This window comes from Magnolia sinica, chromosome 18, assembly GCF_029962835.1.
Source record: "Magnolia sinica isolate HGM2019 chromosome 18, MsV1, whole genome shotgun sequence".
NCBI classification, from domain to species: domain Eukaryota; kingdom Viridiplantae; phylum Streptophyta; class Magnoliopsida; order Magnoliales; family Magnoliaceae; genus Magnolia; species Magnolia sinica.
In genome coordinates, this window is record NC_080590.1 from 18239891 (window position 1) to 18255843 (window position 15953).

Sequence of the window (15953 nt, forward strand, 5' to 3'; positions counted from 1 at the left end):
AAAATCACACCAATTCGATGGTCCTGATCATTAGATCAATATCATGAAAAATGGACAGTCAAAATCAAGTAGAGAAAAAGGCAAAAAAGGAAAGAAAAAAAGGGCCAACACTGCTTAAGTTGCTTGTGATTCTTAAGAAGCATTTGTTGATGTTTTTCAAAATAAATAAAGTTCTGAGTTTTGTCAACAAAGGTTGATTAGCTTTTCAAATCTCAAAAGCTACTTTTAAAAAGTAAATAAACGTATTGATGAACTTTTCACAAAAAAACAGTAAATGGAGAGCGAGAGGAGGGAACTTTAGGCTTGTTTTTTTTACCTAGGTTCAAATCTCCATAAGGTTGGTTTGCACATTCCACAGTGCGAGGGATCATGGCTGTTACAGAAAAACAGGTTGTAACAGCCTGTAACGGTCCTGTAACAAGAAGAAAAAGAAAAAAAGAAAAAGAGCCATAATGGCTGATACAGGGGCTATAACGGCCATTACGGCCCATATCATAACGGTAATGGTGGTGGTCGTTACGGCCACCGTTATCATCATGGAACACCTTGCCTGGGATGTGTCACTAGGTTGATAGGGTGCATCCAAAAACACCTTCAGATGCACCAAATTGACCCATTTGGGTCTATATATTCCAGGAACCATAGCATTATAAATTATAGGTTAGTTCAAGTTCCTTCCCTCCTGCTCGCTGACTTTTATTCTCTTTCAAGAGCTGCAATTTCAGACTTTTCTATTGTAATAGAAATCTGAATCCAAGTCTGCTCTTTGGTTTTGCAGATCGAAGAACACCATTCTAGTGATTAACAAGTTAGGCCTGATCTATCTCAAAAGCTCTATCCCAAAAGCAGATTTGTTATTAACCCTCTTGAGAATCCATTTAATTATCAGTAGGGGCCAATATCACTTTAAAGAAAGCAACATTGTAACATCATTCAAACTTTGTCTTTTCTTTCTCCACTCAATTCAACCTATGGTTGTAACAGCTGTTGCGCAGACCCGCGCAACTCAATTCTCTGTTGCGCGACAACAGCAGTTTGGTCAGATCATATGTTAAGTGGCTCATAAAAGACAGACAATTAAAAAAACGATCAACATCCAAAGGGTTAAGATCATCCAATCAGTGTATTTTTGCATTATGGCCTACCAATAGTAGTATGGAATGAATGGGGAGTCCAGATTGATGATTGGGTGGGTTTGAAGACATTGCTAGCGTTCCCATAGAAAGATATAATCAGATATGAAACATATAAACAATAAACAGCATTATTACATATCAGGCCCGTCAACATGTTGTTTCAACAAATAGCATAAATTACAACTAGAGCTCTCATGAGCCATGATATCATTTATAAACTTCCAAGCCCAAGTTATATATAATACTATTATTCTTCTCCTTGTCTTATATTCCAATTAAGACAAGCTATTTACAGTAAAACTAAGCTCATTTCCCTTCATTGCAGCTTTGTCATAATCAAGACCCAAATACCTCCTCACTGCAAACTGGGCATGCCTGATACAAAAACACCAGAATTCATATGTAGTGATAAATCAATTTCAAGAAGGGCCGAACAGGATTCATGTAGCTGACCCCACTTAGCTGGTATAAGACCTAGATGATGATGGTGATAATGAGTGCTAAATGGATAAATTTCTCCTAATAAAATGACTAAAATCACATGGAATAAGAAAACTAACATGGGCATTTGAAAACACAAAGTTTGGATAGAAAACAGGTTGAAATGTTAGGATTTCTCACATATATTTAATAGAATGGGTTCACTCCCATCTTCAGATTTCAGAACCTGAAATTAAGGTTAAATTGAGCAGCTTGTTTTATTGAAGTGGTTGCTGTCATTTATTCAAAAGGGATTCTTTCCCTGTGGGCTGATCACCTGCAGCTGTTGCCTGCGAGCATCATATGTGACCTCACTCAAATGCCAATGTAGGCATGCTTGTAGGACATCTGAAGCATGCATGAGGTGGGCCCTATTCTGAAGAACCCAGCAACAGTTTGATCTTCATGGTGTGCCCACCTTATGCATGGTTCGTATCTTCTCAATGCATACCTACATTGGCATATGAGCAAGGTTGTGTGGGAAACTCACATGGAATCAATTGTAAGTGAGCAATTTTCTTCTTCTTTTTTATGAGAAAATAACAGAAATCTTTTTACTTAACGAGAAAGAACAATTACTTCAAGAAAGAGGGAACCCAATACATAATGACACCTTCTCTAGCTAATACACAAGCCAGTCTATTCAACTCTCTGCGAATGTGAGCAAACAAAACGAGAGAATATTAATTTGCAAACACTATGAGCTAGCTTTCACAGCTTATTGGAGCTCCCACTTCGGATCTAAGTAATAAATTGAGTGCCCTTCAGTGATAACTGGGCTGGAGCACATATTGCCTAACATGTGCAAACTACCCTTAAGGGCCTAAGCCTCCACTCTAGTCCATAAGCAGATTTGGGTTGCAAGAATAATTTTTCATCCCCGATGACAGATCCTTGGGACAGCACTGGATTATGTGTTAGAACATGTATCAATGCCAAGAACCTTTGACTCATATGTCCATCAACTACTACCACATAAGGGCAGCAATGGGTCGGTTCAGGTTTGGTCAGGGTCAGCCCGAGCACGATCCATTTACTAAACAGGCCAATAATTTCATCTGGGACCCAAACTGTGACCCATTAGCTCACGGCCCGACCTGACCCACTTAAAATTCATCATGCCAAAGCCCGACCCGACCCGACCCGACCCATTTAATTGTAATCAGGTTAGGCTTAACCGACCTAACCTGACCCAACACGACCACACTTGCGGCTTAAGAATGGACTATGGTGCTGAAGGGATGCTTAGCCCGGCCCAATTAGAGAATACATACATACACCATGTAATACATCTATACTTATCATCTGTTAATTTGTTCAGGCCTTTTGGGCCAGATTGAGTCAGGTCAATCTAACCCACTGATAAGCTATGGGGACAGGTCAGGTTAGGTAGGGTTCAACCCCAGCCTGACCCATTTATTTAAACAGGCCACATTTCTAACCCTAGCCTGACCCAATACCCATTTAGCTTGGCCCAAACCTGCATCAAAAGTGGGGCAAGCCAGTTAACCCTCAAGTCGCCCAACCCATTGCCACCCCTACTACCACAGCCACATAAAGCACAGAAAACTTCATAAGACACTTCCACTGGGAGATATTTCCACAAATATCCCCAATTATTCCATAACTTCCATTTTCATAATAATATAAGAGATGCTACACACAGACGTTTCGAGAAGATATGCTGAACATTATGCTACATGTTGCAAAATTTATTTCATGAGAGTTAAGGCCCCCTTATCCCAAATTTAATAATTCTAATGCGGTGCAACATGGCCACCATCAGCTCCTTGGACCTCCTTTATGTATTGATGAAAATATTTTTGTTTTCATAAAGTTTTGTTTTCAAAGCATTAATGTGTACTGAAAGTGTAGAAGCATAGAAACAAGTTACCAAAACAATAAGGTGTTCTAGTGGTCTGAAAGAAACATCCTAATGGCAGTTAACTTTGACAAGAAACAAATTAACTCCATTAATTATCAGCATAGAGGATTACCTTATTGAGTTTCAGCCACTGAGTAACACAATTTGAATGATATTGATGCTGACAAGGCAATTTGATCAAACTGTCTCGGTTCTTGTACGGCATACAACAGATGACGCATCTGCATTGCGACCAGATGTTAGAAGGAAGCACGAAAAGGTGAGGATTGCAGCAGCAATAGAAATGGTTGATGATGCGCACCTTCATGCTAATAAACTTAGCAACCCATCATTGGTTAGAGGCATCTTGATTCTTTTGGTGTGCATTTGGACACTCAGTTGATTTGAACAGCCATAATTCAATTCAATTCAATAGAAGGGACATAACCATATGGAGCTGGTTTTAGTCACAATGACGAACCCCTAATTGCAATTCCATGCGTTTCAAGTTGGACTTAGAATGATCCGAATTTCATTTTTTGGACCAGCCCCACCTAATGAATGGAGTGGGGCTAGCCCCACTTTGGTCATTTCCACTTTATTGAATTGAATTATCATGGCTCAATTTAGTTGGATATCTACTGCAGTCTTTCACTTTCTCATCAGAGTCTTTCAGTAGCATTTCCTTTTGCTTCTGAACTAAAACACAAGCCTACCCCAGTTTTCTAGAACCCTATCTTATACATCTTTTTCAGTTTTCCTCAGTTCATTAATTCATGAACTCAAACACATGCCTACCCCAGGTTTCTAGACCCCCATCTTATACGTCTTTTCAGTTTTCCTCAGTTCAATAATTCATGAATGTTGTTTCTGGCAGGTTTTGCTATTTTAAGTTATCAGATGCTTTCTAAAGCACTGATACAGATGGCAGGCAGTGTATGTTTTTTGTTGTCTGTTTGTGTGCATGTAACTTAAAGATATCTAATTATTCATCAAGGTCCATCATCATGATTGGAAGAAGTCCGTTTGAATGACAGGAAGAAACAAATTACTTTGAATGCAAAGAAGATCCTGCGACTGGATTACAACAGATCTACAAACTCTAGGATTGGTTTTATGGCATATTGTAATTTGGAAGATGATGAGAGGTGAGCAGTTCATTGTCAGTTAACATTAGTTGTCTTCAGCACAATGAATCAAACTTAGTTATTTCTGTATTTGGAACTCAAGCCCGCTGTCTGCCATAGAAGTGGGTGCTGGGTTGGATTTATCACTTGCTCAATTCATCACTAATATTCATGAGCTACCAAAAAAGAAATTGTCAAATGATCTGCTACTAAATTTCCAATTCTTGCCACAGAAAAACATAAAATGCAATCTCTTAAAAAGTTGATAACATGGATCTTACTCCTCATGATTTTCTTTTCTCGAGAAAAGGCTTGTTTTGTATTTGAAAGATGGCAGGAAGGAAATAAGCTCTTCTGACAGTCCTCGATTCTCAGTGCCAATGGCTTCTCCTAGTGATTGCAATTCCTGATATGCGAAAAATGTTCGTAAGTGATTTTTAGTTATCAATGAGCAAAGATAAAAAAGAAAAGAAAGAAAGAAGTTTGAACAAGTCATTTATTAACAAAGCAATGTGGATTTATAATAGGAAAAGTATATGTGCACCCCTTTGGCAATAAGTGTAAAATATTTTGATGTATTATATGCTGCCTGTCCCAAGACTGTACAATTGCTTCAGTCTTCAGTTTGTCTAAGTAGAGTCCATGCTTCGGTAATCCAAACCATAGATATGGTGAACCCACAAATCTATTGATAGGAAAATTCCAACCCTTTAATTAATGGCAAGAGCAAATAGACAGTTAAGAAAGAAAAAACAAAGACACCCCACATGCAACTGTGAGAAGGCCAAAGATCTGATGGCTTGGATCTTCCAGTACAAGAGATTTTTGGTGCATGGTGCATGCACTCTAGGGCCCACCGCCCACTATATCAATGGTTTGGATCACTGAACCATGGGCTCCACTAGTGTGAACTGACCCAAGAAAACCAGATATACTCTAGGGTCAAGCTTTCGCTGAAGATTTTTGGGAACCATAACACAAGCAGAGACGCTAAATAGGAAAATCCGACAAGCATAAATATCCAGTCCTTTGCTCTATTGAATGATTTTATAAATATGCTATAGGAAATTGTACCAACAAAAATACCTTGTTACTCTATGAGTAGCATTTAATTAGCTGCAAGAAGTAGGGCTGCGCACAACTCGAGTTCAGGTCAGGTTGGATCAGGTTGTCAAGGTCCTTGGGTTAGGCTCAGGTTGGAAACGCCAACCCGGTTTGAAATCAGGTTGGGCAAATTCTCAGGTTGGATTAGGTTGGCTTGGGAATATTCACATGTATTTGGGTCAGGTTGGGTCAGGCATGGAGGAATTTGGGTTGGGTTTAGGTTGGGCACCTTAAGTTAGAATATGGGTCGGGCCAGGTTGCGGGTTGGGTCCTTTGGATGTCGGGTTGGGCTAGGGTTGATCCTCAACCCGACCCAACCCAACCCACCCGAGTTGCACCCCTAGAAAGAAGCAAAGAAAGAAGGACAATTAGTTTTTATCCTAATACACATGTCAATGTGCACCTTAGACTGAAATCTTTCATGAATGAGAAATAAAAATGGGGTGTAATTGGTACATGGGCTTCAACAAACTCACCTCATAACTCATATTATCTGGGTCAATATTATCTTGTCTTGCAACCTACATATCACCATAATCAAACCTAGGTCCGAATATGCAGAACAACCTAGGAATCTGAAAGGTAAACTGAGAAAGGAAAAAAAAAGAAAGAAGAAGAAGGTAAATACAAATTTATATATATTACCAGAGCAGTGGTATCTGCAGAGTTGGGTTCTCTGTTAACCGTGGAAGATGACGAGGGGGTGATTTCTTGATTATCCATGCCAAAAGCATAAAAAATCAGCCAGGATTGAATCATTACTTGGAAATGATAATAAGTTAAAACCATATATATAAGCATGACTATGAGGATGATGACTTTGAAGAATATAAAAATAAAATCCTCAAAATAAAGCATTTGTTCCTTTAAAAGGACTCATGCAAGCATAGTACCATTTAAAACTGAGAAATAACATGTATCCAAGTTTCTGTTAAATGCAAGCAGGAGGTGCAAAATGTTCATCCGGTTGGATCCTCCTTTACAAAGATGCAGAAGGCAATCAACCATGGAAGTTGGACAAAAACAGGTGTCTCATGGGAATCAAATGCATAAAAACTATTACTTTGAAATGACAGAAAGTTATCGGATCGATTATAAGCTCAAATCAGTGTGCATTCATTCCAGGTCGTCAAATTATTGATGCTGCTCTTCTCGCCAATGAATCCCTCCATTCCAGCCATCTCTTGAAGATGAGGTTTATTTTCTGTAACTTGGATATGGAGAAGGCGGACGATCACGTCGATTGGGAATTCCTTCTCTACCTGATGAAACGTATGGGTTTCGGCGACCATTGGAGACAATGGATCGAGGAATGCGTTAGCTCTGCCTTTTTCTCCGTCATATTAAACAGATCCCCGAAAGGATTTTTCAAAAGCTCTCGCGGCCTTAGACAAGGAGACCCCCTTTTCCTCTTTCTCATCATTGGCGAAGCCTTATCTGCTATGCTTCTGAAAGCTCAATCGGAAGGCATTTTCAGGGGAGTTCAAATTAAAGGCATGAAAGATCTGCTATCCCATGTTCAATTTGCGGATGATATCCCAATCTTCTCCGAGGCTTCTCCCGATTCTGTTGCTAATTTGCATACAGTTATCAGATGCTTTGAAGCAGTGGTAGGGCTGAAGATGAATCTATCCAAGTCCAAACTATATGGGGTCAATTTGGAAGACCATGAAATCGCTGAGCTAACTGATCTTATGGGACGTGTCGCGGGATCCCTCCCTTCCATTTTCGTCGGTCTCCCTTTGTGTATTGGGCTGCCCAAGAATCAGCAATGGGAAAAAGTCGTTAAGAGATTCCGTCACCATTTAGTCGGGTGGAAGCGCCGTTACCTCTCAATTGGTGGGAGACTCACGCTTATTAAAGCAGCTTTGTCCAATCTCCCCACCTATTTTATGTCTCTTTTTCGTTGCCCTGCTGTAGTTCTCAAGTCCATCGACACGCTTAGATGCAACTTCCTCTGGAGTGGTGAGGAAGACAAGAAGAAATTTAGTCTGATGGAATGGAGGAAAGTCTGTAAACACTTTAAAGACGGAGGAGCTTGTGTCAATGATCTTAGACTGATGAACCGGGCCCTTTTAGGTAAATGGATATGGAGGCTTGGCAACGAAAAGGATAGCCTATGGAATATTATCATTAAAGGAAAGTACGGGAGCTCATACGGAGGCTGGTGGACGAATGATTCTTCCCTATACAGGGCTTCTGTGGTTTGGAAAGGAATCAGCCGGATGAAAGACGAGGTTATCCGAATGATCGGGTTTGAAGTGGGAAAGAGAGATTGTATTCGGTTCTGGCAAGGTACTTGGATAGGAGATATGCCGCTGAAGGATAAATTTCCCTCCATTTTTCAGGTGGCAAGAAAGAAGAATAAGTTCATAGCCTATAATTCTGCCCTAGTAGCTGACAAGATTGTTTGGAATATTCCTTGTAGGAGGAACCTTGAGGATTGGGAACTCGATCATTTTGTGGAATTGCTGTAGTTCATCCAAGATGTATCTCCCAATCAGGCCCGCAATGATAATATCATTTGGAAAGCTGAAAAGTTTTCTGTATTCACGGTGAAGTCCTTTTTTTCGATTCTCTCGGCCAACAACGGTACAAGCCCCTCTCATCACTCCCACTTCATTTGGAAATATGATGTCCCCCCAAAGCTTCAGGTATTTGGCTGGCTAGCAAGGAACAATAGAATCCTTACTCTAGATAATCTTAGAAAAAAAGGAATGATCCTCCCGAACATTTGTTTATGCTGCATGTCCTCTGAAGAGTCAGTAAACCACTTGCTGATCCACTGCTCCTTCGCCTATTCAGTTTGGTCTGTCATTCTCTCGTGTTTCAAGATTAGTTGGTGTTTTCCTAAGGACGTGGACATGCTTCTGAAAGCCTGGCATGGGGTTTGAATAGGCAAAATCAAGTCTAGGATCTAGCGGTCGGGTATTTTGGCGGTGTGGTGGGCGCTCTGGATTGAAAAAAACAGGCGGTGTTTTCAAAATGAGGCGAAACCATCCCACTTAGTTTCCTCTCATGTTAAATGTTTCATTGCTGAATGGGTGTCCCAAAGGGATGGGACCAATGTAGATCTCTCTTTCCTTTCGTCTTAAGGGTCTGCCTTCTCAACAGCTCCCCTCTTTACTGTTTTCTCTTATCTTTCTATTTTAATACAAGTTACCTTTCAAAAAAAAAAAAAAAAAAAGTTAATGCTGTTTTGAGAAAGCATACTTAGAGAGAATTTCCTTTATTTTGGGCCTTTTACTGTATCCATTCTAAATAATCACCACAGGGAGTCAAAATACAACTCACTAAGTTGTGGCAACCAATAAAAAATATGCCACGGTCACCACTTGATCTAGCCTGAAAATCGCACAGATCAGACTATTCTAACCAACCACTTCATGTCAATCAAACAACAGTTTAAAGGAAAATGGTAAGTGGTCCGAACTCAATGAGTGAAATCGGATGGTTAAGGTAATCAAATCATATTTCTATTCCGAAGAGTATCCAGATTCAGGGCATGATTTGGATTGACTGGATTGGCATGCATGTAGTCCATGTGTATGTCAGATAAATTTTCCACCACTCAGTGAGTAGCAGAAAAAGAAGTTTGTAGTGTCTGGGTTTGAAAATCATGCATATGTCGCCCCCTTATTGAAAATGTAGAATTATTAAAGCCAAATTCTGAGTATATGTTTATGTGATCCTGAAAAGCTTCATAGCACCGGCAATGGCCAACCAATCTTACTTACAAGGGAGATGGAAATAGGAATAGAAAAAATCATATCAAACTTGGTAATTGCAACTCCAGATACCAAAAAGATATCTGAAGAAAGAAAGAAAACAAAAGGGAAAAAAAAATAGCTTCACATAAACAAACACATCAAAGTGATAGAGATCTCATAGCTGAGGAGAAATCATCTTTACCATTATTGGTTCCAGTAGTTTCACTTAAGGAAACAACATCAAGTTGATTCTCCATATCTTGCAAAGCTCTTGCAAGAGCTTCATCCAATGCTAATTGCGACTCAAGATTAACAGTGGATGAGGATTCTCCCTCTCTTTCTATAGTCCTTTCACGTCCACTTTGTTCATGATCAGAACTAGAATCTGCACTTGATGAAGCTCTTGTCAAATCATTTCCAGTGCTAGTCTGGAGTGACTGGTACATGATTTCCTGTAGAAATCAGAATTTGTTTATCAAAATAGCCAATCATATTACACAACTAAACAGAAGATCAAAATCCAGTTCAACCAATTCAAAGTTCAGTAATTAAGCATATGTATATTTGCTGGCATCAGCACTTAACTGTGGCAGCTGAAGAACCAGAGATTTGTTACATGACGATGAATAAGCTCAACTCGTAAACCACTCTGTGCATTTTCCACCATCTCTTAAACGCTGGGGACTCCTTGACTGCACATGCAGCATACATGTATGTCAATCCAGAACACCCAAATCTTGGCCCCCCTTGTGGATAGAGCAAACCCAAATTCCCAAATTGGATAATACCATCTAATATGGGCTGAAGTTGGATTTCTGACCATTTTCTTTTTGACTTCCAATCTGTGGCCATCATTTGGATGGTTTGGATTGTCTGATCAATGTCATTTTCATGATATGCTACGTCTAGAATGGCGCCCACAATTTCGATGATCTAGATTGATGTACAATTTTTGTTAACCAAATTTAACTACTTTTTTGACTAAATATTCATGGAAATATATGACACTTGGACTCAGTGTTTAAGATCAGGTTCCGACCAGACATCAACCTTTCTCTTTTACCCGAACTGTCCCTTGCAAAGGCTGGCATTGACCACGCATGCATGCCAACATGGTCCACTCAGTACTGAGTTACTGAGTCCAAGCCCAAATAATACATGAACAACCCCAAGTGCAAGCAAACAAAGTATGGCCATGGAGGGGCAGTTGCAAGATGTACCACCGAGCACGAGGCATATACACATAAGAGTTCTTATCAAGTAAAAAAAACTATATAATAGTCCTTCAATCACCCATGATGTTCCAAATTGCATGAAATTTTCTTCACTCAGATGTACATTATCTGCAGAAAATTTCAAGCCTATTTGACATTGGTGAATTGATTCTACCCTTCATATCTCTATAGTTGCACGAGTGAAGCTAAGCAGCAACAGATTCAGGTGCAGAAGGCGGAGAAGCTACTGTTTCAAAATGTTTTCAAGCCTAAACAGGTAGGAAGCGGGATGGGGAATGTGAGTTTGAAGTGTGAATCAAAGCAGAAGCAGCACCTAGTTAAAAGGATCATGCAACTAATTAGAACTGATTTGCAGGTAAATGATTTATAGCCTTTCCTGTTTGGCTTTAAGTTGTAATCTGTTTATAGGTAAATAGTTGTCTGTGTTTGGATAGCCTGTAAACTGTTTAGAGGGATTTCATTTGCAGCTAAAAGTTCAAAATTAAAGCCGTTAGTCTGTAAATGATTTGCAGGTAAATGAAATCACAGCTTTTCAGAGGGATTTCATTGGTAGCTAAAAGCTGTAAATGATTTACAGCCTGTAAAATTATTTACAGGCATTTTTCAGGATCCAAACACTGCCTGTTAGTCATTTACCTGCATTTCATTCACAGCTAGCCCAATTTACAGACATCCAAACGACTGCTAAGAAGCTACCACGCATAAAACGAAATAGAACTTCGACACACAGACATCTTACCATATCTCTCAAGACAGCAAAAATATCACAAGCTGCAATAAATCATTATCTATCTCTTTACCATCAACAAAGATGAGAGATACTAATCAGAGCTCACCTGATCTTGGAGAACCTCTTCAATGGAAAGATCACCATGTTCGAGGTAATGCCCATCGAAATTCTCTTCGACTACGCAAGGGACACCAGCATTTACAAAATGAACTTCCACCTCCTTCCTCCCAGATGATTCCAATTCGGCACTCATGATGTCAATCTTCTTCTTCAAGATGAACGAAACGTTAAGTCCCTCTAGAAAACAACTCTCTAGAAAACAAAAAGAAAATTTCAAAATCTGCAAAGATAGAATAATCCCAACTCAAAATTCATCCCAGAACCCACTGATCAACCATATCTGCGTCGACCTATCTCCCATTTCAGCATTTGTGTCTTTATATCTTCACATGTTCTTCATCTAAATCTCGCGTTGACCAGGGAACTGGTTTCTAACCACCCTCTCATAGACTAAAACAAACACTACTTGGAGCAAAACTGAATAAGTTGTAATTCCAGAAAGCTCTTCATGGGTGTGGTGAATTATAAGAAACTAGTCCTAATAAACTTCAATTCTATACAAAAACACAAATTCCGAGCATAAATTGCAGAAAATCAAATGACCCACTTGAGATTTGAGCTAAAGAAAAGAGCCGTACCTTTGAGAGAGAGAGAGTCTTGCTCTTAAATGTTCTCCAATCTCAATCATATTTCCATTGAACTATGAGTGATATTAATATGTTCGGTGCGAGTGACTAACAGCAAAGCAGAGTTGGAAAAAACAGAGGTGTCCTTCTTTGGAAATTCTTCGATGCAAATAGATCCAAGAGGATCCTGGGGTCCCGCTAACCTTTTTTAATGTGAAGTAGAAAAATGCCTTTAGGCTTCCTCTCTAGTCCATGTTTGGGAGTTTGACCGTACTGACCTTAATGCATGGTCAAATTCCCTAAAGAGATTCACCTTTCAAATATTCCATATTAGGCTTCTAATACGCCTTTGAAAATTACTCAAACCAAAATGTCTTTGTCTTTGTTTCAGTAGCTATCCAGTTTTCTAGGGAATAAGAAGTTACCTCGTATTTAATGCCAAGAAAGTGATGTGCACGGAACCCTTTTTTGCGCATGGGCAAGGACCAAACTCATGGGGCTCACATTAATGTATGTGTATAATCAATGTTGCTCATCCTTTTCGCCGTGTCATTTTAAGGTTAGGGCTCAAATATCAACCTTATCTAGAGCTCGTGTGGGCCACAAATAATGGTGACAATGGAACCCACAGTTGAAACTTTTCAGGCTCATTGTGATGTTTGTTAGAAGTGGACACTGCCTAAGTTGGAACTTTTTGGGTCCACGGCGAGTTGGCTGACAAGGTGGACGGAACGGATCACTCCATTGTGGGCCTTATGCTATTGTACCAATGGTAATCATTTACCACATTACAACCACGACCCATATCACATGAGAACCATGACTTATATAACATGATAATTACAACCCGTGACAACTACGACCCATATAACGTGACAACCATGACTCATGTCAAATATGACCTTTACCACATTACAACCACGACCCATATAATATGACAACCACAACCCATATAGCCTGCATTTTCTGCTCTTGTAGTCTATCAATAGTCATCTCTACGTTATGGTCCATTTAATATTTATATTTGAATGAAATTTAGTATCTACGATGTAAATAGATCGTTTCATCTAATGGACGGTAAGGATCTTATGTATGTTTATCCCGTGTAGTCACCAAGTTAGTACAAGTCATGCCATAGTCATGCAAACGAAATCTCTATAGTAGTATAGGTCACATCAGGTGGTTGTAATGCAATAAGGGTCGTGGTTGTAATGTTGTAAGGGTCGTGGTTGTCATGAGGTAAGGGTCATGATTGTCATGCTATATGGGTCGTAGTATTCATTTTATAGGCCTTAACCTTAAAATGAAAACCACGACCCATATAACATGACAACCACGACCCATATAGCATGATAAATATGATCCATGACAACTACGACCGATTACAACTACGACCCATATCACATGAGAACCACGACCTATATAACATGATAACTACGATCCATGACAACCACGACTCATGAAAACTACAACCCATATAACATAACAACCACGACCCATATAACATGACAACCTCGACGACCCTTACCTCATGACATGACTCATGACAACTACAACCCTTACAACATTACAACCACAACACTTATCGTATTACAACCACCTGATGCGACTTATGCTAATATACAGATATCGTTTGCACGACTATAGCGTAACTTGCACTAACTTAGAGACTACATGAGATAAACATACATAAGATCTTTACTGTCCATCAGATGAAACTCCATGAGGTCGTAATTGTCATGGGTCGTGGTTGTCATGAGTCGTAGTTATCACGTTATATGGGTCGTGGTTTCCCATGGAGTAGCCCACTTGACCGTTGAATCATTCTCATCATTGGGTCTCAATCTAAATATAAGGTGGGGGATCTAACAGACGGTGTGGATCTTATCCTCATGAAGTTATACCGTACAAAGTTAGAAAAGTAACATGCATATGCGTACTAAAGCTAGCCTGACGTTTTTCGAATATGAGATGACTATCGATAGACTGCAAAAGCAGGAAATGCAAGTTATATGGGTTGTGGTTGTCATGGGTCATAGTTGTCATGAATCGTGGTTATCATGTTATATGGGTCGTGGTTCTCATGTTTTATAGGTCGCGGTTGTTACATGTTCACTTCCTTTAGTACCAAATGAAAGAATCGTCATTGGTACAATAGCCTAAGGCCCTAAAATGACATGGCAAAAAGGATGAGCGGCATGGATTATTCACATACATCAACGTAGGCCTCACTAGTTGGTCCTAAGCCTATAAAATGAAGACTACGACCCTTACCTCATGACAACCACGACCCTTACCTCATGAAAACCATGACCCATATAACATGGCAACCACGACCCATACCCAGGTCGTGGTTGTAACGCGGTAAGGGTCGTGATTGTAACGTGGTGAGAGTCATAGTTGTCATGTTATATGGGTTGTGGTTGTCATGTTATATAGGTCGTGGTTGTCATGAGGTGTAGTTGGCATGGATTGCAATTATCATGTTATATGGGTCGTAGTTATCATGTTATATGGGTCGCGGTTGTTACATGTTCACTTCCTTTACTACCAAATAAAAGAATAGCCATTGGTACAATAGCCTAAGGCCCACAATGAGGTGATCCGTTCCATCCACCTTGTCTGCTAGCTTACCGTGGGGCCAAAAAGTCCTGATTGGGTAGTGTCCACTTCTAAAAAACATCCTAGTGAGCCTAGAAAGTTTCAACAGTAGGTTCCATTATCACCATTATTTTCTATTATGTGGCCCACACGATCTTTGGATAAGGCTAATATTTGGGCCCTAGCCCTAAAATGACATGGATAAGGCTAATATTTGGGCGGCATGAATTATACACATACATTAATGTAGGCCCCATGAGTTTGGTCCTTGCCCACGCACAAAAAAGGATTCTGTACACATCACTTTCTTGGCATTAAATACAAGGTAACTTCTTATTTCCTAAAAAACTATACAGCTACTGAAATAAAGACAAAGGTCATGTAGGTCCGAGTAATTTTCGAAGGCATGTCAGAAGGCTACCTATGGAATATTTGAAACGTTGAATCTCTTTAGAAAATTTGACCATACATCAAGATCAGTACAGCCAATTACCCCCATGTTTTCCTCTTCGAAAAGCAAAGACCCGACTAGTATATTCGGTGGGACCCATCATGGGTGGGCCACAGACGAAGATCTAACCATACTTATGTATCATGACGTCCTCTAAACATGCAGTTGAAAACAAATCATAGCACAAGGACTGATAATGGTCCGTATTTAAATGGTCAAAGTCTAATAATTTTCACATGGTCAGGCTATGTGATCGATTGCGAGGTTTGCATGGACGGCATTCAAGACCTCCAAAATGGACGCGGATTGGCTGGAGACCACCTACACCAGTCAGGTAGCTGGTGGAAAAGTTCCGTGGGTCCTTTCATGATGTATGTTTTTTATCCACTCAATTCATCCATTTTGCTTATTATAAGGCATGAGCTCAAAAATGAGGCAGATTGAAAGCTTGAGTGGACCGTACCTAAGGAAACAGTGGGGATTGAACGCTTACCATTGAAAACTTCTTGGGAGCCACCGCAATGTTTATTTGCCATCCAACCTGTTCATGAAGTCACACAACCATGGATGTAGAGAAAACACAACCATCAGCTTGATCTAAAACTTCTGTAGCCCCATAGAAGTTTTCAACAGTAGGCGTTCAATTTGGACTGTTTCCTGTGGTGTGGTCCACTTGAGATTTGGATCTGCTTTATTTCGGAGTTATATTCTAAAATAAGCTGGCAAAATGGATGGACGGTGTGGATAAAACACATATCATGATGGCCCTACAGAGCTTTTCCGCCAGCTACCTGGCTGGTGTAGGGGTCACCGGCCGATCTGGACCATC

General features: G+C 39.9%; 1 protein-coding gene across 5 annotated transcripts; it reads right to left on the reverse strand.

Moving 5' to 3' along the window:
• Nucleotides 1-1223: 1223 nt before the first annotated feature.
• On the reverse strand, nucleotides 1224-12221 carry LOC131232864 (E3 ubiquitin-protein ligase BIG BROTHER-like). 5 transcript variants are annotated; one of them, XM_058229367.1, is made up of 8 exons: nucleotides 12085-12207; nucleotides 11493-11654; nucleotides 9624-9873; nucleotides 6357-6421; nucleotides 6188-6232; nucleotides 4889-5013; nucleotides 3614-3722; nucleotides 1224-1511 (listed from the first exon to the last, which is right to left on the reverse strand). In XM_058229367.1, exons 2-8 carry the CDS (start codon nucleotides 11637-11639, stop codon nucleotides 1473-1475), a joined length of 780 nt encoding a protein of 259 aa, XP_058085350.1. In that variant the 5' UTR covers nucleotides 11640-11654; nucleotides 12085-12207; the 3' UTR covers nucleotides 1224-1472. The 5 variants fall into 5 exon arrangements, with proteins under 5 accessions (XP_058085350.1, XP_058085349.1, XP_058085352.1 ...); XM_058229366.1 differs by having other exon boundaries at nucleotides 11493-11698; nucleotides 12085-12190; XM_058229369.1 differs by lacking the exon at nucleotides 12085-12207 and adding an exon at nucleotides 10007-10113 and having other exon boundaries at nucleotides 11493-11618.
• Nucleotides 12222-15953: the final 3732 nt, after the last annotated feature.

What these genes read in the sequence shown, in the direction of transcription:
- LOC131232864 (XM_058229367.1), bottom strand. Translation starts at nt 11,639, where the DNA reads ATGAGTGCCGAATTGGAATCATCTGGGAGGAAGGAGGTGGAAGTTCAT. An exon ending in AAGAGGTTCTCCAAGATCAG is followed by an intron (nt 9,874 to 11,492) that starts GTGAGCTCTGAT and finishes TGATTTCTACAG; the next exon opens with GAAATCATGTACCAGTCACT. An exon ending in AGTGGCTGAAACTCAATAAG is followed by an intron (nt 1,512 to 3,613) that starts GTAATCCTCTAT and finishes TTTTTGTATCAG; the next exon opens with GCATGCCCAGTTTGCAGTGA.